At 37.0% G+C, this 24,202-nt stretch overlaps 1 protein-coding gene across 4 annotated transcripts in view; it reads right to left on the bottom strand.

The window, feature by feature from the left end:
- Positions 1-1,175: 1,175 nt before the first annotated feature.
- Positions 1,176-24,202, bottom strand: part of MTFR1 (mitochondrial fission regulator 1) — a 52,626-nt gene continuing 29,599 nt past the window's right edge. For 3 of the 4 annotated variants that reach the window (XM_072604692.1, XM_072604693.1, XM_072604695.1), the window contains 5 exons: positions 22,574-22,689; positions 6,554-6,789; positions 4,216-4,501; positions 3,499-3,667; positions 1,176-2,841 (listed from right to left, as the gene is read on the bottom strand). In XM_072604692.1, coding sequence (XP_072460793.1) covers positions 2,773-2,841; positions 3,499-3,667; positions 4,216-4,501; positions 6,554-6,789; positions 22,574-22,689 — 876 coding nt within the window. In that variant the 3' untranslated portion in view covers positions 1,176-2,772. Of the gene's footprint in view, positions 2,842-3,088; positions 3,189-3,498; positions 3,668-4,215; positions 4,502-6,553; positions 6,790-22,573; positions 22,690-24,202 lie in introns of all 4 variants that reach the window. The other variant, XM_072604694.1, reaches the window with a different exon arrangement.

The following is a 24,202-nucleotide window of genomic DNA, read 5'->3' as shown; positions in this document are numbered from 1 at the left end:
GGGGCAGAGCCAAGATGGCAGAGTAGAAAGACGCACCTACTCTAGCTCTTCTCCCACAGCCCATAAAATACCTGTAAAAAAATGACTCTTAAAACAAATTCTAGAGCAGCAGAAGCCACAAAATGACAGAGTTAAAGAGATTTCCAGCCCAAGGTAGCCTGGAAGGCCTACAAGAAAGGTTTATTGCACGGGGCATGGAGAGGACTGCAGCCCACTGAGCCCAGCCCAGGCTTGGCTGTGCAGCACTGGCAGAAACAGGACCGGCACAGGCCCAGGCCCAGGAAGCAGCTGTGGTTTTCAGATCCCTCAACCCACAAATGCCAAAGACAGCTTCAAAGGTCACTTTGCACTGTTGTCACTACTACCATCCTGGTGAAGGGGAGGTATCAAACATGTTTGTTAGAACCATGGAAGCTTGCCCTACAAATATCTACCATTGACAAAAACACCTTGATCCTCCTTCCTTACTTTCCCATCTTGAATTATTTATTTAAGTCAGTAGCTCACAGGAGATTCCAGGATCCTTTTAGGGGTCTGAAAGGGCAAAACTATTTTCATAAAAATACTAAGACATTTTAATTTCTAATATAGTAAGAATAGATATAACCCACAGAAACATAAGCTCTTGAGAGGAGGGATCTTCAATAATTTTTATAAGTATAAAAAAGTCCGAAGGCCAAAAAACCCCCAAAACTCCTGATTGAGAGCCTGAGTTCCTTGCCCTGGTTAGAGAAGAACTCACAGTAGGTAGGTAACATTACCCATATCATCTTCAATATCCTCTTCCAGCTTTAAAACTGTGCTGCCAGCTGGTTGAGGGAAGGGTTGTTTTTTTTTGTTTTTTGTTTTTTTTTAATAAATTAAACAATAGATTTGAAAAACTGGAGAACAAAAGATGGATTTACCAGGCACCAAGAACTAAGCTGGGTTTTCAAGAAACAGCATTTAGCTAAACCTTGTGTATGTGTGGCAATTTCTATGGAATGGTCTCTTAAAGGACTTAAAATTGGAGATTTAAAATTTAAGTACAGTCCCTTCTGCTGGTAGCTTATTTTAGGGAAGCATGTCTTCTTAAAATACTGAAGGCAAGGACAAAGGACGTTAGTGAATTACATTTGTAATGAAAGTAAAGGAATCTTTTCTATTGTGAATGATAAAAATCAACATCATCCAGGTGAAACAAAACAGTTTGCTTTATTTTAAGACAGTAATGTCTTTAAATTTGTGCACAGGCCTAAGTTCACTATTAGTACAAATATATACCTCTTGGAAGGCCAAAATATTTACCAAACCAGGTGCTCTGAAATTTTTTTTTAAAGGGTAGCCTTTTAAAATAGGTAAAACAGATACAACTTCAAAATGCATGTGAACAGCAAGTTAAAATAAGTAGTCACAGTTCAAATTTAAAGCTGAATAATCAAAACCCTTGAAGACCACAGCATATACATTAACTAAATTTTAATATTTAGGAGACCATTGCACACATTTTTAAATAACTTAAAAGTGAAAACTCCTTCCACTCCCCAAAGAAGTGAAGGATTTTCTAGAGATTAGAATTTTAAATTCAACGAGTAAAAAATAAATGGCATGGTTGAAGATTTTTTAGGCACTATCTGAATTTGTCAGGTGGAGACACACAGCACTGTTGGTGCTACTAAAGATGTCATCAAGGACTGTAAATAGGAAATGTATCTTAAAACAGCAGAAAGTGTTTAATGTTAATATCTGAGATTTCTGCTTTTTGACACTGTCCTAGGAAACAGCACAATGATCAGATATATACCAATAGGAAGTTACTTCCTCTTACTGCTAGATTCAACAACTTCTTACCCTATCTACTAAGTTCACTATCAATCAAACACTTTCTGAAACACTCAAACATCATATTTTTACAAGGATTACATTTTTTGAAATCCTTCACTGCACTGACATTTTAGAATTATCTCCTAAAACAAACAATGAGCCATCAAAAGAGGAAAAACACAATGATACATTTGGTCTTTATAAACAAAAGGATTCTAAGTCATAAATTAATTTGATTCCTCTCTTTCTTCTGCATTTTTTCATTTGATACTGGGTGGCACTGAGATGAAAGAAGCTTTCAAGGTCATCCACTTCAACTTCAAAAACGAGCATTTTCACACATTTCAGCAATAAGTTGTCTTCTTGCAACTTTTTGACCTCTAACTCCCAACAAGTATGAGAGAGAAATAAGAGTTTTAAGTAAACCTTGAGCTCTGCTTCAGGCAAGAAGATTCAAATCTCAAATTAAATGTTTCACTGCAACAACTTATGTTATACCAGCTGTTCCATCATTGTAGACAAAATTAATATTTAATATGAATGAAGATAACTTAACAGTACTTCATTGCCATCATCACAAACTGTTTTAAATCTGTCAAATACATGCAAATAAAACATTTGTACAGATAAATTAGTGTTTAGGAATTAAAAACCTCAGAGTAATATCCACAAATGTTCTGAAATCTAAACATTGTTTTTAAAGAATGGACAATTTAAATCCAAGCAACTTGGATAGGTTAAAACTTGTCAGAATCTACATATTCCAGGAGTGGCTCCAGAAAAGACCATCTTTCAGAAACAAAACAAATAGTGTTTTTGCTATGGTTTCATTTACTTTTTGGTTTCACAGGCAGCCACTGAACATAAAGTCAAGGATTTACTAAATAATGTTGATTTCTACCAGCCTTACTTAACCCTAACTAAACAACAGTTCAACAAAATAGTCTTTGCCTTCTCCTTAGTGTCTACTTAGGAATGTGAGGCATTTTCAATTAAAGACTTCATTTTTCCTGTAGACTTCAACATGTGTGGCCCAAACTGGAAAAGAAACAAAAAGAAAGAATTACTATAGGTGTTATGGTTCATAAACAGTAATAACTTATCCTCCATATAATGTATTATTCGTGACTACTGAAATATTTTTGGAATGAAAGTTCAAATAGCTTGATAATATTAAAATCTTAATTTAGGAAATTAGCACTATGAATCTGAGAACTAAAGTAATCAATCTCTGAAAAAATAGGTGCTACTGATGCCATACTTAAATTACTGCCGTTTTAGTTACCTTCCAAGTCCCAGCTCAAACGTCATCTCTGTGAAACCATCCCCAGTCACTCTAGCCAAGGGATTTCTCCCCTTCCTCTCCACTCCCATGGCTTTAGTACCTGTACCACTCAAAAAGAACATATGCTACAAGGCAGCCTATGAATTTGTGTACATGTCAAACAAGAAAATGAGGAAGAGCTTTGAAAACTATAAAATGCTAAGCAAAAAAGTAAGGTAGTAATATTGTACCTTTACACGATCCCCTCTGGATTTTCAGATACCAGAAAGCATGGATAGCAAGATTTATGAGAATAAGGGGGAGAGACTGATGTCTCTCAACATCATTTTGGACAGTACTAATACAAGGCAGGCATTTAATCAATATTTTTTATGCGAATACAATCTGACCATAAAGGAAATAGTACCTACCAACACTGTTTCTGACGTAGTCTTGGATTCAGATATTGGAATAGACTTTTCTGTTTCAGTTTGGCCATCACTTCGGTACCGATAAGCAAATTTTTTTTTCAAAGCTTCTGCAATTAGGGCTGCAGGGTCAGCAGGGTCCACGGGTTTTGGTTTTAAGTCTTGCTCTGATCTTAAAGAGATTCAGAAAAAAAAAGGATCAAATTTTAATGTGCTATAAATCCACTGGTGAAAGAACTGTCCAGTTTTACATTCTGAATAATATGAACACTGCATTCAATATGTCATCTGCGGAGTAAGGGTAATTTTCCTATAGCATTGAGAAAGTGCCGTCTAAGCACTTAGAAGAGCTATGCTTTACTAAGTCAGTCGTTTTGTGTATACCAGATGACTACACTGATTCAACGTTTTGTGAAGCAGCTACAATAAAGATTTGTCTTTCAGAAGAAACACTTTACTTTTAAATATGTGGAGAAAATATTGTTTTAAAAATTAAAATAACCTTGACTTGAAGGTGTTCTTTCCTAGGACTGAAACTAGGGACCATTCAATGGAACAGAACTTTATTCAAGAACGAAAGCACTGTAAACAGATTATTACAAACTAAACAATAAGTGCCAAGTATTTTGTGTGACCAAAAGAAAATTTGGGGTTCTACAATTATACAAAAATTTAGTGGGATGGAGAAAGGAAGACAGAGAACATATCCACATATTTCACCTTTTCACAGATCGAAGTTTTACGCTGTTCATGTCTTTTAGGATTTCTAGCATATTTGGCACTTCAGGTTTCTTTGGGCTATTTTCTATTAATATCTTTCCAGCACTTGCTTTCTTCTCTCTTCTCTCTTTAATCAGATCAATAGCAGATACACTTTTGTGTACTCCTGAAGAAGGAAGAGGAGGAGGAGGAGGTGGTGGTGGTGGTGGCGGCAGGGATGATAACGATGGTGGTGGAGCAGCAGGTGGTGCTGGGGCAATTGTAGGTACGGTGGGACTTAAGCCACCTACACAAATAATAATCACAACAAAATTAATGATATTTTGACAAAGAAACATAAATGATATTCTAGATTTTAAAAAAATCTTCGAAAAAAATATTTTCTGGTATGTAACAAAGCACTGAAATTACAATACCCATTTTGTTACCTTAGTTGATTACATAACTGGAAATGTGGTTTCAGTTACTTTGTTATAAATGCCCAAATCTAGGTTACAGTAGTTTTCCATCCAAAGCTTTCCAGAGTGGAAAAGTTCTGCTTTTACAGGGGTGCTTTTGTGATCTCAAATGTTCAAGTTTGGATTCATACCAACAGAGGCTAGATACTGCCACAGTGCAGGGCAACTAATGCCACATCAACAGTCCTTTAAAATTTATGCTGCTTGATAATTTATAAGATCAAATATATGACAGACACTGCCATTTGTCTAATTCACATTTAAACTGCTCACTTAAATTCTTTTTTTAATACACATTTTAAGAGGCAAATTGATGATTCAAATTAAGACGTTCAAATCATAATCACTAGTGTCCAAAAAAATTATGGTGACAGAAGGGAATCCATCTATTTTATTTCAATCACAAAACTTAAGACCAATCAATTATTTTATTTAACTACAGTAGATATTATGTGGATTTATATATAATTCTTTCTATATAATTTGAACTTAAGACAGTAATTTGGGGCTACTGGGAGGAAAGTACCTTAATCCAAAAAAAATTTCTCTTTAAGATTTGAATCACATAATATAATAAAAGTGCATAGTTGTGTATAGGAATGCACACCCCACCAACATTCACTCTCAATTTAAACTCACATTTATGGTAGTTTTTCCAGTCTACCAGCAGGGGGGGATAGAATCAAAGAAACAATAATTTAGAATTAAAAAAAAAAAAAGACTAGAGAGAAGTTAACTCTCTGAGCAAAGTTTAGTAAATGAATAGGAGATTAACCTATGTAAAAGAAAATAAGAAGCAAAGTGATAACGCAGCCACCTAATGTTAAAAAGTACATTAAGTTATATGGAAAGCAACTTCCTACATGTGTTATGGATTACCTGTTCTGTCTTTGACTTAAGGTAGCTTTCTCAACTATAAAAGAGGGAGACAGATGATTACAAGTCAATGGAGTAGGGACTGGGGTTTGAAATGCCATAGCCCAACTCTTTCAATGTATGTTTCTCATTAACAACGATTAAAAGTAGGGAAAGTATTATCCCTTTCTATTTTATAGATGAGTAAACTGAGGCTTGCTGAGTTTAAATGACCTGCCCAAAGCCACAGTTGTTACTGGCAAAGCTGGAACTCAAATGTGAGTCTTATTCACTCTACATCTGTCTTTCCACTTTACCATATTCCCAGGCTAGGTATGCAGGTAATTTATCTGAATGTCTGATCATGTGTCTCTTTAAATATATCTCTGAATGTATTCCAAATCAGAATATAAATAATTTGGGATTACCTGAGGCAGCTAGGTGGAGCAGGAGAGAGGGAGCTGGATGCAGAATCTGGAAGATCTCTTAAATTCTAATCTGTCCTCATACTAGATATGTGACTATAGACAGGTCACTTAACCTTTTCTCAACTGTAAAATGAAGATAATAACAGCACCTCCCTCTCTGGGTTGTTGTGAGGATCAAATGAGATGATAATTGTATCGGGTTTAGCACAGTGCCTGGCAAATAACAGGTACTATATAAATGCTTCTTCCCTTCGCTTCCCTCACTTGCTATTTGGCATAATTTGTCAACACATAATGGAGTTAGCCATATTTAAAGAAAGCCTTTGTGTTGGGGTCATGTTATTATGTAAATGTCTTTTGACTCAATGGAGACAATATTCCCCAAATCCATTGTTCTTCAGTGGTGTGGAAATTATTATAAAAAAGCATTTACTAAGTGCTTTATTGGGTATGCTGCCCAGTAGCTAAGGTCCAAAAATATCTGATATTTAGCTGATGATAAAAATCATGGCATGTGAATTTTAGGACAAATGACTTCCTTCTGTTGGTTTCTATTTTATCTATTTAAAGCAAAGAAGTTCGACAAGACTCAAATACCTGAAGTAAGGCACTGCTGTTCTTGTAATGTCACGATTTTGGCAATCTGTGCTCGGAGAGTAGCGAGTTCATGTTCAAGTGCACTGATCTTCTGCAATGCTTCATCATTGGCTAAAACTGTCACTTTGGGTTCTGGATCCTCCTGGGAGAGGTTTGGTAAAGAAACTTGTCTGTCTGGAGGCTTCTCAAAGAAATGAAGGTCATCAGGAGGGGCCTGCTTTGACCCAATCTCTGTTCTGTGAGAAAAAAAGATAAAAAAATGCGGCTTGTCTTGGGCTTTGGGAAGCCTGGATTGCTAGGATGCATTGTCAGTAAATGTGCTCAGCAAGTGGGACCTTTAAAGTCTGTCCCCTCAAACTGCAGCAATATGAAGGGTAGTTCAAAGAATCATGAGGATGAGAAAGTAAGAGGATATAAACCTAAAGTAAAAGTAACTTTTCTGGTAAAAGAAAACCAGTCCTGAATTGGTCTCAGCAACTGGGATGGAAAAGCTGATTGTTGATGAGATCAGTAACTCCATACCATTCGTCTGTGGCCTGGGTTTATCTGGTCCACAGTGCCAAGATATGCAACAGCTACAGCAAATGGTACAACTTTTATTTAACTCCTGATACTCTACTCTTAAATGCTAGGTAGAGTCCTCCATCACTGGCCACACAGGATTATTATAGGGGAAATTTGTACATTAAGAGTATTCCAGTCTCCATTTCCATTACTGGGAACAAAATATTTTTTAAACTCCCCCTCCCAATCCAACATCTAACATTAACTATATGGGACCGTTCAGCTACTTCAAGGGTTTCTACTTAGCCCTACCAGCAATGTTCAGAATAGAAGTTACTATGTAATACCTAGCATGGGTATTCCTAAGAATTCATAACATTCATGTCTACAATACCCTTCCCCTGATCTGGCACCATAACTGAGGCCCAAAAAGGGGGTTGTCTTCAACCAACCTCTTTCCTTTCGTGGTTTGCCCTCCAAAGTTCCCAAAAGAAAATGGGGTAGCCTTTTTAAAGTCATAGAGGGTGTTCTGGTAATCGCCATAACCTGGATACTAGTATCTAGCATTCCCTTTTACGTATTTTAGAACCCTCTCTTTCCAAAGCAATGGAGAAGAGAAACCTTGGATCTCCCTATCAGGGGACTTACTAGAGAGTATCTCAATATGAATACAATGACATCTATTGTTGTAAAGAAACAGGGTGTGTGTGTGTGTGTGTGTGTGTGTGTGTGTGTGTGTGTGTGTGTGTGTGTCTGTGTGTGTGTGTGTGTGTGTGTGTGTGTGTGTGATGCAGGGATTAATTAGGTGACATGAGAGCTTTTAGGAATTCCAAAATTTTAGTCGGCCAGAAGGATCCTTACTACCCTTGCTCAGGTGGATCAATCATCTAATCTACTCCATGTTTTACAAGCGACATTCAAACACTTTTTTCATGTGTTGGTGTTGCACATTATACCCATCCATCCTAAAAGCACCTATTTATGTGGACAGCCAGGAAAACTAACTGCACCTGAAGCAGGTATTTCATAAGAAATGGGGGGTTACATTCCTGTTGAAAACACTGGAGAGCATAGGAATAAATGGAACCTTCCATAAAATAATAAGCAGTATCTACCCAAAACCATCAGCAAGCATTATATGTAATGGGGATAAGCTAGATGCATTTCTGATAACAACAGGGGTGAAACAAGGATGTCCATTATCACCACTGTTATTCATTATGGTACTAGAAATGTTGGCTTTAGCAATAAGAAAAAGAAACTGAAGGAATTAGAATAGGTGAAGAAGAAACTAAGTTATCACTCTTTGCAGATGATATGATGATATACTTAGAGAATCCCAGAGAATCAAGTAAAAAACTACTTGAAATAATAAACAACTTTGGCAAAGTTGCAAGGTTACAAAATAAACCCATATAAATCATTTGCATTTCTATATATTACTAACAAAGCCTAACAGCAAGAGATAGAAAGAGAAATTCCATTTAAAGCTATAGTAGACACTATAAAATATCTAGGTGTCTACCTACCAAAACAAACCCAGGGACTATATGAACACAATTACAAAACACTTTTTTGCACAAATAAAGTCAGATCTAAGTAAATGCAAAAACATCAGTTGCTCATGGGTAGGCCGAGCTAATATAATAAAAATGACAAGTCTACCTAAATTAATTTACTTATTCAATGCCATACCAATAAAACTGCCAGATAACTATTTTCTAGAGGTAGAAAAAATAATATCAAAATTCATCTGGAAGAACAAAAGTTCCAGAATATCAAGGGAACTAAAGAAAAGAAACGCTAGGGAAGGTGGCCTAGCCCTACCAGGTCTCAAATCGTATTATAAAGCAGCAATCATCAGAAATGGGGAGTTATGGGGCATAAATCAAACCCATCAAATCAGAATTCCCCACTCTATAAACTACCTGAGAAGGGAGATCTCTACCTGGGGTCTTTAACTGAGTCAATTAATTCATGTGTATGTAAACTCCGAGATGGAATTATGGAACTGAGGAATGTTCCCTGTCACTCCATTAGTAGAGGACACCATCATCAGCCACCGTTCTCAAGTTTCAATGACTTCTTTAAATTTTTCCTGTAACCTACTCCAACACATTCCCCAAGAAGGAAGATGGGGGTGGCAGCTCTTTTACCTCCTGCTCTGATTCCCAATCATGACTACCTCTATTATCTTGTTTTATAGCACTCAATTCTACAGGTTCAGGGTATTCTTCAGAGAAACAACTGAGTGAGAAAGCATAACTTCCTCTTGTAGCCTGTTAGTCCCTGCCTCCTGACCTCTCTTCATTTGAGTAATCACAAATCCATTAGGCAGTCTTCTGAATTCAGTGAATTTAAAAAACAAACAAAAAAGCTCATTTACATCTTCTAATTGCTTAATCCTTAGAGGAAACTTATTTTCTTTCGCTTTGCTTTGGCCATATAGTTTTCTTCTCCATGGATGCCAGCAGGAACTAAACAGTGCTTTCCACATTTATACTTTCCTCTAATACTGTAGGAACTATTCCTCTTCCAAAAAGTAGGTTTTCCACAAAATCTAACCAAGGTTTTTGCCACTTATACTGTTAATGTATTTTTAATGGAATTAATGTATTTTTAGTGGAACAGGAAGATCCTTCCATTCATTAATCGGCTTATGTGACCTTCTTAAGTCACATGGAAGGCTAAGTCACATGAAGCCTGTGGTGGGAGGAGGTTGCTGAACAGGTAGAACAGGAAGAGGTAGAGCTGGAGCAGAGCTGAGAGGAAGCTGGTCAGACTAGTCAGAGCTGGGAAGGAAGAGGAAGAAGGCAGCTGGCTGTGAGTGAGACAAGGGCATTTTGCATAGGGGAGCCTGTTTGTGGGAAGGTCTCATAATGTGTATAGACTCTTTGCTTACTATGATGGATTTCTTTGTTGCTATGATGGATTTGGCTTTCTGGTGTTTGAGTAAATGTTTTGGTTCTGTCTTCCACGTGGAGAGTCTGCTATATTTTGCGATTCAGAACTGTACCGGCATATTCATAGCTACTGTAGGAGCTGTGAATATTGCATAGGCGCTACACCATTGGGGAAAAAGAACCTGTTTCTAATTAGCCTATGATCCAGGACTATTTTTCTATATCACTTCTCTATCTGAAAAATGAATTTGACTTCAAGGCCACTGAAAAAACCGAACATCACCACTCTACCCCCTCAACTCAACTCTCAAACTCAATTTCCTTTGTTCATAGCACCAAATACTGTGGGCTAGGCCTAAATTAGGAGTTGCCAATCATAAAATCCATTTTAAATGACTTTAATAATACAAGTACAACCCCAAAATGGAAAGAACATTAAACTATACAATATCCCTTCCTTTCCACAGACATCAAAATCAATAACTTAAGAACGGTACTTCAAGGCAATGGGAGTTCGGAAAAAAACTGGAGTTCCTCCCTGCTCCCCATATTTTTATAGTTTAGGCCACCAAATCTGAAGGGCAGTTAGATGGTATAGTGGATAGAGTGCTGGGCCTGGAGTCAGGAAGACCTGAGCTCAAATCTTGCCTTAGACACTACTAGCTGTGTGACCCTGGGCAAGTCACTTATTCTCTCTCTGCCTCAATGTACCCATCTGTAGAATGGGGATAATAATAGCCCATTCTACCTCAGGTTGTTGTGAGGGTCAGTGAAATAATAACTGTAAAGTGTTTAGCATAGTACCTAGCACAAAGTAAGCACTATGTAAATGTTAGCTATTATTACTATTATTGTTACCTGGTAGGGCTGAGCTATATGACCATGAAAGCTGTAGTAATAGCCCAGAGAACCCACCTAAACGCCCACCACAAAGGTTAACCTTAGCTAAGCCCCCCTAAGCTTCTGTTTCCCTCCTCTCTCCTCCTGAGTGTCTGTTAATCTCCTTCTAGGTCACATGTACCTTCCAAGGCTCTGTCATGGGCCTTTTTCTCTTCTCCCTCTATACAATTTTCCTGGGTGATCTCTTCAGCTTCCACAGATTCAATGATCATCTCTATGAAGATGATTTTAAGATCTACTTATCCAGTCCTGACTTTTGTTCTTCATTTTCAAATCTCCAACTGCCTATTGGATATCTTGAAACTGGATGTCCTGTAAACATCTTAAACTCAACATGTCCCAAAATGAACTCATTCTCTTTCCCCCAAAACTCTCCACTCTTCCAAACTTCCCCATTACTGTTGATGGCTCACAACTTAGGTGTCATCCTCAACTTCTCATGTTCTCTCAGTCATCTATTCAATTAGTTGCAAACTTCTGTTGTTTTTTCCTACCTTTGTAACATTTCTTTCATTTCTTCTTTCTTTTTCTTGACACTGACACTCCCTCCCCGATCCCCCATGCTGCAGGAACTCATCATCTCACCCATGGACTATTGCCATAACCTAAGGGGTTGGTCTCCCTGCCTCAGGATCTTTCCCCTTCCAGTCTGTCCTTTACTCAGTCATCAAAATGACCTTCCTTAAAGTACCAGGTCTGACTATGTCACTCTCCTATTCAATCAACACCAGCGGCTACATATCACCTTTAGGATCAAATATATAAACTTCTTGTTTAAAGCCTTTCAAGTTAAAATCCTCTTGTCACTTAAAGTCCTTCACAACCTGACTTTCTTCATTTCCAGTTTTCTGACATCTTATTATTTTGTACTGTGAGACTCAATGTCACTTTACTGTTTCTTACATAAAACATTCCATCTCTCCTGACTCTAGGCATTTTAACTGGCTGCCCCAATGCCTCAGAGTCCGAGGCCTTCTACGTCTGTGGATGTGGCCTTTTGACTAGTTCAAGTTTTACAGAACAAATCCTTGCATTAAGGGGATTTGTTCTGTGAAGTTTGGATTTATTCAAAGGACTACACTTAAGGACCTAGAGGGCCATATGTGGCTTCAAGGCCGCAAGTTCCCCACTCCTGCCTCAGATTCTCCTTCTTTATCTGTTTTTTTGGTTTCCTTCAATATTACCCCCTCCAATTTATCCTATACATATAAAAATTTGCTGTATAAATAGCTGTTTGTCATATTCTCCCATTGGCCTGTGAGCGCCTTTAAAACAGAAGTTTTTTTGCTTTTCTTTGTATTCTCAAAGTCTGGCACAGGATAGGAAATTAATGAATGTTTGTTTTGGTCCTCTGATAAGATCCTTAAAAACACAAAATATTTTTCAATTCATATTTCCTACTATGTTGTTATCAATCTCTTAATCTCCATATAACCTTCTTAGTACTGGCAAGAGATGAGTTATAAGTTTTAACATTATTTTTGTCAAGTTTGTGTCTTTCCTTTTTTTAAATAAAGAGAAGCTGTTTGATGCTTTTAGAGAAATAAGAGAATCTCAAAAAGTTCACTTGATTTTCATCTTACTAACAGCCTTTGCACACAAATGTCACTAGCACTTCCCTTACATTATAGTTTCAGTGAATTATGTTGCAAAAGATATTGCTGTGATATAAGCAAGCCTAACAATGATTCAAAAGGAAAGAAAAGTTAATTTTGACAATTTTAATCTCTAATAATTTTGTGGACTAAAAAGACAATTACTTTTAGTTTAATGTGACTAGAAGAAAGCTGAAAAATTTTAATTATTCTCAAGTTCTTCTGCGTCTTAAATTCCATTTTAAGTGTTTTTTGCAAGGAATTCTTTTCAGACACCTCACCAAAATTTAGATCCCCCCCCTCCAAACATTCACATAACATAGTAGGACAGCTTATTAGAATTCTTCAAATCTTCATTTCTTTGAGCTAAATATCCCTAGTTCCTTCAAATGAGGCCCATATGGAATGGTGCCCAGCCTGATCAACTTTCTTTTAATTAATGCATTTAATTAATTAATGTAGAATCCTTACAAAAATGTGGTTACTAGAAATTACTACAAAACTCCACTCTCTATATGGTCTGACCAAAGAAGGGCACATTAGGACTGTCACATCACTGCACTGATTCTGAATATTGTGTCTGCCAAAGATTGAAATGGCTTTTAAAAGATTGTTTTCTTGTACTGTTGAACCACATTAAGCTTGTAGGACAATACCTTGTTGAAAAACTGCTGTAAAGTGCCCAGAACTTAATTTTTATAAACTGTCAGTAATTTCATCTCTCCTCTATTATGTACTTTTGCAACTGATATGTTAAAATGTGCTAATTTTTTTTTTTTGACAACAGACATTCCCAACAGACATCCAATTTTTACAAATTACAAGAGGTCCTTTTTCTCCCAGTGCTTAGCAGAGGTCTGAAACATATTAGGCACTTGATAAAATGCTTGCTAATTGATAAGGACAACAGGTAGTGGAAAAAGGTCACTTAAATTGAATTCATTTTAAAATGTGGACCAACATTTTATGGTGAATGAAAAAAATTTTATTGGAACTTTATCTTAAAAAAATTAAAGTTTATTTTATTCTTATATTTAAAACAACTTAGGCTAAAATCACATCTATGAACTAATTTTTAGAACAAAGTGATAAATCAAGTGTTGGGGGGGGCATTATTTTCCTACAAAACCGTAAATAACATTACATCCTTTGTAGCATATCATAAAAAGGGTAACTACTGAAAAAATATTCTACAGCTTCATCAGTTTCCCAAGAGCCTTTCTTAATCATGTGTACTCAAATAATTCTCTTTTGAAGCAAAGAACAATAACCAGAGACTGAAAGAATAAATGGGCAGGGAGAGAACCTAATGTGAAGGGGAGAGGATCTGGATGTGTTTGGAGACGAATTTTACAAGTGGCCACTTCATTACGGACTATTTTTTTCTTCTTTTTTGGGTGATGACATTTGCTTCTTTATATTATCCTCACAAGCAGGCTGGTATAGTGAACAGAAAACTGACCAGGAATGGAAAGAACAGGCTCAAGGGCTGTCATGGACAAAACATGAGCAAGTCATTCAATCTCTCAATGCCCCAGGCAACTGGAAGGCTAAGTTGCAAAACAGCTGGAGAGCTAAGAAAGGGGGAGTTTTCTCACCATAAATTCCCTACAGTAATGAAATCACAGGTCTGGACCCAAACAAAACACAGGCTTGTAACTACAGAAAATCCCTTCACATTCCCTGCATAAGTTTTATTATTGTTATGAGAAAAGTGGACTTAACACACACACATGTCCTAAAGGTCAGGGTCTATTTTTTTCTTTGATTTCTCAGGGCCTAGCAGAGCGCTACAGTGGATACTTAAACAAATGCTTTTTGAGTGGAATAATAATGATAGCTAGCATTTATATGGGACAGCTACTAGGTGGCACGGTGGATAGAACACTGGGCCAGAAGTAAGGAAGACTCATCTCCTTAAGTTCAAATCCTGCCACTTACTAGCTGTGGGACCCTGGGCAAGCCACTTAACTCTGTATGCTTCAGTTTCCTCATATGTAAAATAAGCTGGAGAAGGAAATGGCAAACCACACCAGTATCTTTGCCAAGAAAACCCTAAACAGGACCACAAAGAGTTGAACACAGCCGAACAAGAAAAGTTTTCCATAAGCACAGACCTAATCATGTAACATCCTATTCAATCAACTCTAGTGGCTTCTAGGACAAAAAACATAAACTCCTCTGTTTAGCTTTTAAAGCTCTTAACAATCCTGGCTTACACCCAACTTGCCAGTCTCACTGGATATCACTCCCAATTCTGCATTCTGTTCCTGCCTCTACACTTTTGAACCAGCTGTTCCCCATGCCTGGAATGCATTCTCTTCTGCGTAATTAAGAAATCTGCCCTTCTTTGAAGATGCAATTTAGGTACTACCTTCTCTACATGAAGCCTTTGCTGATTTCCTCAACTTCTAGTTTTTTCTTACCTAATCTATACTGTATTTAACTAACTGTATATATTTGAATTTGTTAACTTTATGCTGTATACATTTTTTATCTATACCTTCAGTCTACCCATTCAAAAGAAACAGTCAGGTGGTACAGTTGGTAAAGTAGTTGGCCTTGAGTCCAGTCTTAGATACTTATTATCTGTGTGACCTTAGGCAAATCACTTAACTTCTGTTTACCTCAATTTCCCCAACTGTAAAATTGAGATAATAACTTAAGTGCTTAGCACAGTGCCTGGCACATAGTAGAGGTTATACTCCCACCTTCCTCCTCTTAGACTATAAACTCTTGAAAGTAAGAATTATATCAGTCTTATTTTTATATCCCCAATGCATAATACATAGAAGGTGCTTAATAAATACTTCTTGATTGACTGACTGAAAATTAACTAGTGGGATAGAGCCTATATCAAATTTTGGACTTCAAAAGAAATTCCAGGTGGGGAGAAGGTATTACTTTATACATAAAGCATGCAGTAAACAGATGGATTTGAGGCAGCTAGTAGAGACTACCTTCAGAATTAAAGAGAACTGGAAACTGGCCCGATAAGAAGAGTCACCAAGGTACAGATGTGCTGGTAGCAGATATTCCCTTATCCATAGGTAGCAGGCATTAGTAATGTTGGGTATTTTAAGGGTGGGGAGAACTACTGGGAACAGTATTGGCGTAGGGGTGGTTACAAGCATTTATTAAGCTATTAGTATGTGCTGGGAGCTTTGCTTAGCATTGGATAAATATTATTTCATTTAACCCTTACAATGACCTTGGGAAGTAGGTGCTCTTATTAACCCCACTGAAGGGCTGAGGTTAAGTTCATGGTCACACAGTTAGCAAGTGTCTGAGGATGAATTTGAACTCAGGTCTTCATGACTCCAAGCCCCGTGCTCTGGGCACTATGGCACCACCCAGCTGCCTCTACATGAGAGGAAGCAAGCATGAGTTGTGTCACCTGCTGTTATGGCCACAACTTTACACCAAGTATGGTTAATGTTCCTAAATTCTGCAGTACTTACAGGTGTAGAGATGCTATTGATTCCAGACAAACTAAGTACATTGTGAGATACTGGAATCTTTCATTCCGCTGAACAACAGCTAAAATGCCATTTTTTTGTAACACAACAGTTACTTTAATGGATTAAATCTTCATAGAAAATTTTCCTGCAAACTATGGCTACCATAAGTATTAAACTAATTCTTTACAAAACTTTTACTTAAAACTTCCATTCTAATAGCCAATTACCAAGTTCCATGATTATTCATACTTAGTGGTTCAGAATTTCTGGTGTAAAATGTACAACATCTGAAAAATCCACATTAATTTTAGTTTAGTTTCCCTTAGTATATCTCTCAACTTTAATATAGTGGAAGAGGTCATTAATAAAGTTGCCAGGTTTTCTGGAACAGCAAAAGAATTAAGCTACTCTCCCTACATAAATCTTAAGGAGAACATTATCTTTCTGTTTCCATTTATTATAAATTAAGGACAAACTCCTCTCCAACCTTGAATACAAGTTTAGGAAGAAAAAGCTGTCAGGGTCCTTGGCAAAATAATTCAGACAACTGTGACATCTCAACAAATACTTGTGCTAGCTACATGGCCATATTGTTTTATAAACCTAATAAACACAGATTCAATGTTTTTCTTTCGGGAATGTTTGTTGCTTTGAGTATGCATCATAGGCACATCCTGCAAGACGTCCTCAACCTCTGCCAAATGACAGAGTATCTTGTAATTTAAGGACAAAGATTTTTAGAAGGTGAAATGGAACTAAGGTGAAAGTAAGTAACTATGAGATATCCAGACCTTTCCAAACTGTTGAACAGTTTGTATGATTATATAAAAGTTCTTCTGTAACAGAAAAGTAGCTGCTATATATCTTTCCTCATTATATGCGGGACAAAGTTTAAGACTGCAGGCTATTAATTCTTAGATATGTCATCTTACTTTAAAAAATAATAATATAAAAAAGATTACACTTATCCTAGAACAAGAAGTTAAGCAATCTCAGAATGACAGTCATTTTAAATAATACTCAGAAAAGTAATCAAACTAAGGGTGGGAATATAGCATTCAAATTAAAAACCAAAACACATGACTACCATTATCAAATGCCAAATGCACATTATTATAGTCTCCCACCTACTAGGAACTGAATTTCTAGGATATTCTTGCATTAGATAACATTAAATAACAAACATACTGGATAAATATCAAGGGAAAGAAAAGTTACTCGATCACTACTTTGGTCATAAAGTTCCTTGAGGTAGGCAAAAAGGAGAGAAAAACTAATTCAATAGGACAAAATCATCTGCTTAGAGGTGCAACACTGGGATCAGACTGGTGGATCCAGAACATACACAGTCTGGTACTTCTGTTGAAACTGGGGAGCAAAATGATTTCGAGCAAAATTCACAACGGGATTCGTACTGAATTGTCTGTGAACAAAGTAAAGGAAAAGGAGTGAATATTCTGGGTTCGTTAAAGGCACCATTCTGTGAAGGAAGGAGGAGAAAGAAGAGACTTTCTACTCTTTGGCCACTGGGATTGGGGTGTTTCTTCACCCAAGGTCCAGGGACCAGGGATAAGCTACAGGGCCAAAAAGTAGGTCACAGAGCAGGTTTAGAAGGAATCCCCTGCCTTGGAAAGGGCCCAAAGTTCATATAAGATACGTTTGTATTTAAAAGAAGAAACAAGGTAATTTAATTTGCTTAAGGTAATAGGGTCACACTTGAGTGTTAAGTAATAAAACTTTTCTAGGACCTTTATTTTGAAACTACGTCAAAGGATCACAATATAGTTAAGACATCAATCACATGGTCTCCTCTTAGCCCTTGTTATGATCAATAATGCCAAGGCTTGGAGTACAAAGCAAAGCTAACTGGACTGCCTAAAGATGCCTTTAGCAACCCTGCATTCTAACCAAATGAGCTATCAAATTACAATTGCCTAGAATCCTAGTACAGCAGTAAAGCTAGAAACAAAGTTGTATACATCTATAGAGAGTATTTAATGGGAGGCTGATAGAGAAAATGGAAGAGAGAATGAGGATCCAGGAATATGACATGGGATTTGGCTAGATAAAGAGTAGGGAAAAGGACTAGAAGTTGGAAGAATATGAGATGATGGAGAAGGTCAGGACAACTTCTCGGCTTCCTTCTCTCTTCTAGCATCCACTGAGGCCCAGTTCCTCCCTGATAACATTGCTTCCCTCTCCTGACCAGAGCCACTATGTGTCAGAGGTAGGACATGAACCCAGGTCTCTCTCACTCTGAGGCCTGTTCTTTATCTGCTAGGTCACACTGCTCTCACATTTAAGTTTTGGAATAATAATCAAATCAATACTACTACTGCTACTGGAAAAACTGTGCCAACCAACTCCTCTGCAAGTCCACTTCTTCTAAACCAAAATAGAGCCAGCTCTGGTATACCTCTTGCTTGAAAAACATGTTTTTGTTCCAATGAAAGTGATATAATAGGGAATGATCTGAGTATAACACAAATTTTGTGTTTGAAATATGTGATTTCATCTGAGAAAAATGACGAAAACACAAAAAAACTGCACAATAAGTCACAAGCTGTATCTCTTTCCAATACCAAACAAACCTCATGTCTTTTTCAAGGTAAGATGTCATATTTATTGCATATCTTCTGATGAAGAAGGAGCTGTGGGTTAAGTAGGGCTGATCTGACCCAATTTTCATCCCCACCCTCCATCATGGCTGGCCTCAGTCCCCAGGACTGCAGGGACTCAACTCTGCCAGCCCAGGCACTATGGGAACTGAGGCATAGGCTGGGCAGCCAAGACCAACGACAGCACCACTATTAACTGTCGTGTTTATTTCCTAACCACTTAACATGCATGAAGCTTTGCTATCATTTTTATTAGGTTCCTATCTTTTTTATATACCATTGATAAAGTTTGTTACTCCATTTTCCCCACGAAGCCTGTGGTTTTTATTGCTTCATATTGCATAATGAGGGAATTTTTAGGAACGTTAATTTTGAGTGATAGTAGAAGGAAGTAACTGGACCTCTCCTGGTATCCACTAGAATAGAGTTTCTTGAAGACAGGACTGTTTTTCTTTTTGTTTTTAAAAAGTGTTTGGCACACAGTACATGCATAATAAATATTTTTCCATTAATTCATTCCAACCTCATGTCATATGCAATTTGTTTTCTGAAGCTTTTTCTGGTCCCACACTGCCCAAACCCAGAAGTGTCCTCTCCCACCTTAATTTTCTTTGTCCTATACTTCTCTGTGAAAATCCTGTATCCTTCCCGTAGAATGGAAGCAGAGATCACTTTCAATTTTGTCTTTGTACTCCCAGCACCTAACACAGTGCTATACATGTAGCACATACATGTTTGATGAACTAAAGTACCTTGTGTGAACAAACTGAAATGTTATCAATAAATTAAACAGCAAAGTTAATGGTGAATAACAATGGGTGAAATAGCTTACATCCCATTAAAGAACTACAGAAAGATGATCTCACCTTACTATACATATTTCAAAACTGGACAAATGTCTGAAGGACACTTTCAGGACATATGGCATATCTTGGACTCTTCTCTCTATCTCTCATGTCTTATCCATGCCAATCTTTGTTGATGCTACTTCCTTGACCCCTCCCCTTCACATTCATCCTCTCCTTTTTCCTCCTCCTGACATCATTGTAATTCAGGCTCATATTACCACCTCCCTGGACTATGCAGTAGCTATCTAATAGGCTATTCTACCTCCACACTCTCTCTGCCTTCCAGAGGAACTTCGGGGTAGTAGTAGCTAACATTTAGATAGCAACTTAATGTTTGCAAAGCACTTTATGTATATTATTTCATCAATACAACTACCCAATGAAGTAGGCGCTATAATACTGACTCTGTTTTACAAATAAAGACATTGCAGTTGAAAGAGGTTAAGTTTAGTGACTTGCACAGGTTCACCCAGTTAATATGGAAAAGTTACTATGAGAATCCAGGCACTTCTGAATAAAGGCGGCACTCTAATCCACCACCTCACTGAGATTTCCAGAGTCCTCTTCAGACTGTCTAACCTCTGCCGTTTGAAGTCACTCTACTTTTCTGGCATAAACTCATAATGCACCCTTTTTCTGCACCAGATTTTCATCAACTGATCTATGTGTCCTATGAAAATATCATGTAACCTTCTGCTTCTCCCTACTCCCAAACCTCACTCAGCACTTTATTTTACAACTCTCTTATGCATTTGTAGAATGTGTATGTTATATTTATCTGTTCTTAATACTCTGCATCATCTATTGTCCCCCTCCAAGACCACTGAACAGTTTCCTAAACAAAATAGGCAGTTAATATTTGGATGAATTAAATATTAATATTCCATAATGGGTAAGATTTGATATACTTCCAAATTACACCTATTCTTTGTACTTATAGCTACATTACCTAAAACAAGACTGGCACACAGTCAGTCCTTAATAAATCCTTGTCTGATTAATCTGATTAAAGACTTATGAATTTGTAATATAAACTGGAGGGAAAGTTTTTTTCCAAATCACAAGCAGCCTGTAAAAAGTATTAGTATCTTGCCTCTTGGGGACTCACATGGTCCTGTTGATATTCTTAATACACACAATGCTGTGACATCACAATTAATTGCTGTTGAAATGCCATCAACATAAACTTCATTTGAAAAATAAGAAACAGAGCTCTTAAAGAGCTTCTGCTTTCATACAAATACAAATGAGACAGGGAAACAAACTGTGCCATAAATAGACAGAGTCTCTGAATAGGATGTTTCTACATAGAATCAAGCAGTATGGAATGCAAATTACATTTATAAAAAAGAAGTTACTTCATATTTTACATTATAAAGAGTCATATATGAGGTGAGCTCATATATAACATAGGTAGCATACACATGCTGAACTTCAACTCTGCCAGTATGGTTGGTCACACCACTAACTTTCCTGTACCTGAAAACTTGGGGATTTTCAATACTAGTCTTTTGTCTCCTTATACTTTCATCTTTTTTTCTACACCATCAGTAAACTCCAGATCACTCTCTTAGTATGCACTTCAAAAATCTTGCAGATTCCCTCTACCTGTCGTTTATCCTGACTTCTCCAGTAGATTGCCTATTCCCATCTTTCCTATCCTCTCCTTGTCTACTGATTGCTTCCCTACCGTCTACAAATATCTCCTTGTCTTTCTAGTCGTCCAAAACCCCTTATTTGATCCATTTTCCCATAACAGCTCTTGTAGTACTGTATCTCTCTTTTCCCCTTTGAGGATGAACTCCTTAAGGACATCTACAAGTAGATGCCTTTTCTCTCACTCTTTTTAATTCAATAGTTTGGCTTCCAGTCTCTTCATCCAACTGAAGCTTCCTTCTCCAAAACCAAGGATCTCCTAACTGCCAAATCTATCTGTCTTTCTTGACCTCTCTCCAGCCTCTGACACTGTCATTTCTCATCTCATTTCTGATACTGTCACCACCTTGTGAAGACCCTCTTTACCCCACTTCTGGACTATTCTAATATCTGACTTTTTGTGTTTCTGCTTCATTTCTCTGCCCACTCCACTGCAGGCCTGCCCATATCACCCGTCTCCCCTCACCAAATAACTTTCGGGGGCTAAATATCACCTGCAGGAGCAAATATAAAATCCTATTTGGCATTCAAAGTCCTTCACAACCTGGCCTATTCCTACCTTTCTAATCTTTTTACACCTTACCTCCCCACCCTAGATTCTACCATTCAGTTACAATGGCCTCCTTATTGTTTCTCACACAAGACTCCAGACATTTTCACTGGCTATTTCCTATTCCTGGAATACTCCTTCCTCATCCTGCATAGTGCCCAGCACACAGCAGGTGCTTAATGAGTGCCTACTAGACCAATTACAACCTTTTGGGTTGTTCTCTTAGCCACTGCCCTTCAAACTATCATGCATGTTCTAAAATCCATCATTCATGTTTACCACTACAACAAAATCAAACTATACCTCTCCAATGTACTGACTTTCTTCAAGACCAAATACAAACTAGACAAACTGCAGTCAAAGCTTTCCACCAGGTAATCATGCTCCTCCAGTACACTAATATTTCTGCTTACACTCCAGCCTCCATACTTTGTTCCAAATTTCTGTACCTTCCTGCCACTCCTTGATTACATTTTCCTCCTTCCAAACAAGTATTTCAACATATAGCCTTCCTTGGTAATCACAACTTAATTTCCCTTCAGAGAGTGGTTCTCAGAACTACACACAGTCCTTAATTTGCAGAGAGAATCTCAAATACACTTTTACCAGCATGCAAACGCATTTCTGTTGATTCTTTTGAATCTCAGATATCGAAAAACTTCCCTTGGGTGGGAATTATTTGTAAATGGATGCACTGTCAAGTGTCTATAATGGTAAGAACCTAGTGGAAACTCAGTAAATTAATGTTCTTCAGGTGCAGGTCAGACTATGTCATGCACCCTCTCACTCCACCCTCCCCAACTGAAGATCGGTAAGCCAGGTAAGTTTTAGAAGCTAATGGCAATAATTTGTGGTATTATTGGTTAGGTCACAAATAGGAACCCAGAACAGGCTCAAATGCTTAAGACAAAAGTGGAAAGCTGGGTTAGTTATTGCTGATTGTAAATGTGCGACTCAACTCTTATCACTGGCCTTCAAGACTAACCTTAGCCTTGTGGAAACATCTCCTTCTTCTTTGGCGACCCATCCCACATCAGCAAAAGAGGCCACTGCATCTTCCTGGTGTTGATTAGGGCTCCACTCTGTCAAATGGCTGGTAAGCTAAACGTTAGAAACAAGGTAAAAAGTGCTTATTTTGATGCTGAAATGAATAAGGTAAGAAAAACTTACCCCCCCCCCCCAAAAAAAACCCAGATAGTAAGACTACAAAATAGCATATTTCTAACTTTCCTAACACAAATTCTCTATAAAAACTTTACCAATATCATTTTCAGTTCCTACGTGGTACTAAGACAATGTGCCAATCTTTGAATGTTGGTCAGTCTTTAAAAGGCTTTAGCTTTTTAATTGAAGCAGAATTGCTCCATTTTCTGTTCAAATATTTTCATCTACAAAATACAAATACAATCTAAAATATAAAGTATTTATTAATACTGACCAGAAAAACATTTTCTGAATCAAAAAGTCTTATTAATTGTATCTCATCGATGAGACTGAAAACAAGCTTACTATAGACATAAAAGGTAAAAAAATTGCCATGATCAGCTATGTTGTTTGTAAGAAAACTGCCAAGCATGTCAAAAGAACTCAAGTACAATTTAGTATCAGTATAAAAGTAATTTTAATTCAGTTTCAGTCCTGGGAGCCCTTACTTTTTTGCTTAGTCATCACACATGTTATTCAGATATGTAAACTAAGAAAGGAATTTAGAAGTTGTAAAACAAATAATATAAATATTTCTGTAATTATTATGACATACTAAATATAAACTTTTAATAAGATTTATTTTTGAAATATAAATTCTGATTGCTAGTACATTTCTGGATGGAAAAATTAATGATTTAGATACAAAAGAAAAACCAAAAGCTACTTTTGCTAAAAAAAAAAAAAAAAAAAAAAAAAAAAAAAAAAAGGTGCTAAGGCAAGACAGTTGTAGGTATTTACCAGATAAATTTCAGAAGCTAATGAAAATGAAAGAATAGAAAATGAAAATGTAGAAAACAGACATCCATTACACCAATTATCCATTCTTCCTGTGCAAAGGCATCTGTCCTATTCAAACCAAGTCCTTGATACTACCTGAATAATGCCTTCTCACAGAAAGAAAGAAAAAAACACATACAACCCACCATTCAAAGAAATGTAGGTTGACTCGTAAGATAAGAAGGGGAATGAATACTAAAAGAGAATCTAGCTATCCTTGGTGAGTTTAAGTTACCAGTCCCAGATGAAGGACATTCTAAAATACTGAAAGAATTGTTGGTTACAAGTAAATACTCACTGTCAACGATCTCTGAAAGACTGGTGAGTAGTAAAGACATTCAAAGACTTGACAAATATCAAGCACTACCCTGATTTTTTTAAAAAAAGGAAGAGAATGGAAACTACTGATCAGTAAATATAATTATTTAAATATAAATATGACTATCACCTGCAGGATCAAATATAAAATTAATATAAATATTAAAAATAAATATAATTTAAAAATAACTGACTTGGCAAAATTCTAAACCTGACTACTAAAAAGAGGGAACGAATGTCTATAGAGCAAAGTGGGGATCACAATGAGAAAGCTCTCTCAAGACAAAAGCATATTACACTAAAATAATATCCT

Source organism: Notamacropus eugenii, chromosome 4 (genome assembly GCF_028372415.1).
Source record: "Notamacropus eugenii isolate mMacEug1 chromosome 4, mMacEug1.pri_v2, whole genome shotgun sequence".
NCBI lineage: Eukaryota > Metazoa > Chordata > Mammalia > Diprotodontia > Macropodidae > Notamacropus > Notamacropus eugenii.
The sequence above is the reverse complement of the archived record's forward strand: the minus strand, read 5'-3'. Positions and strand labels throughout refer to the sequence as shown.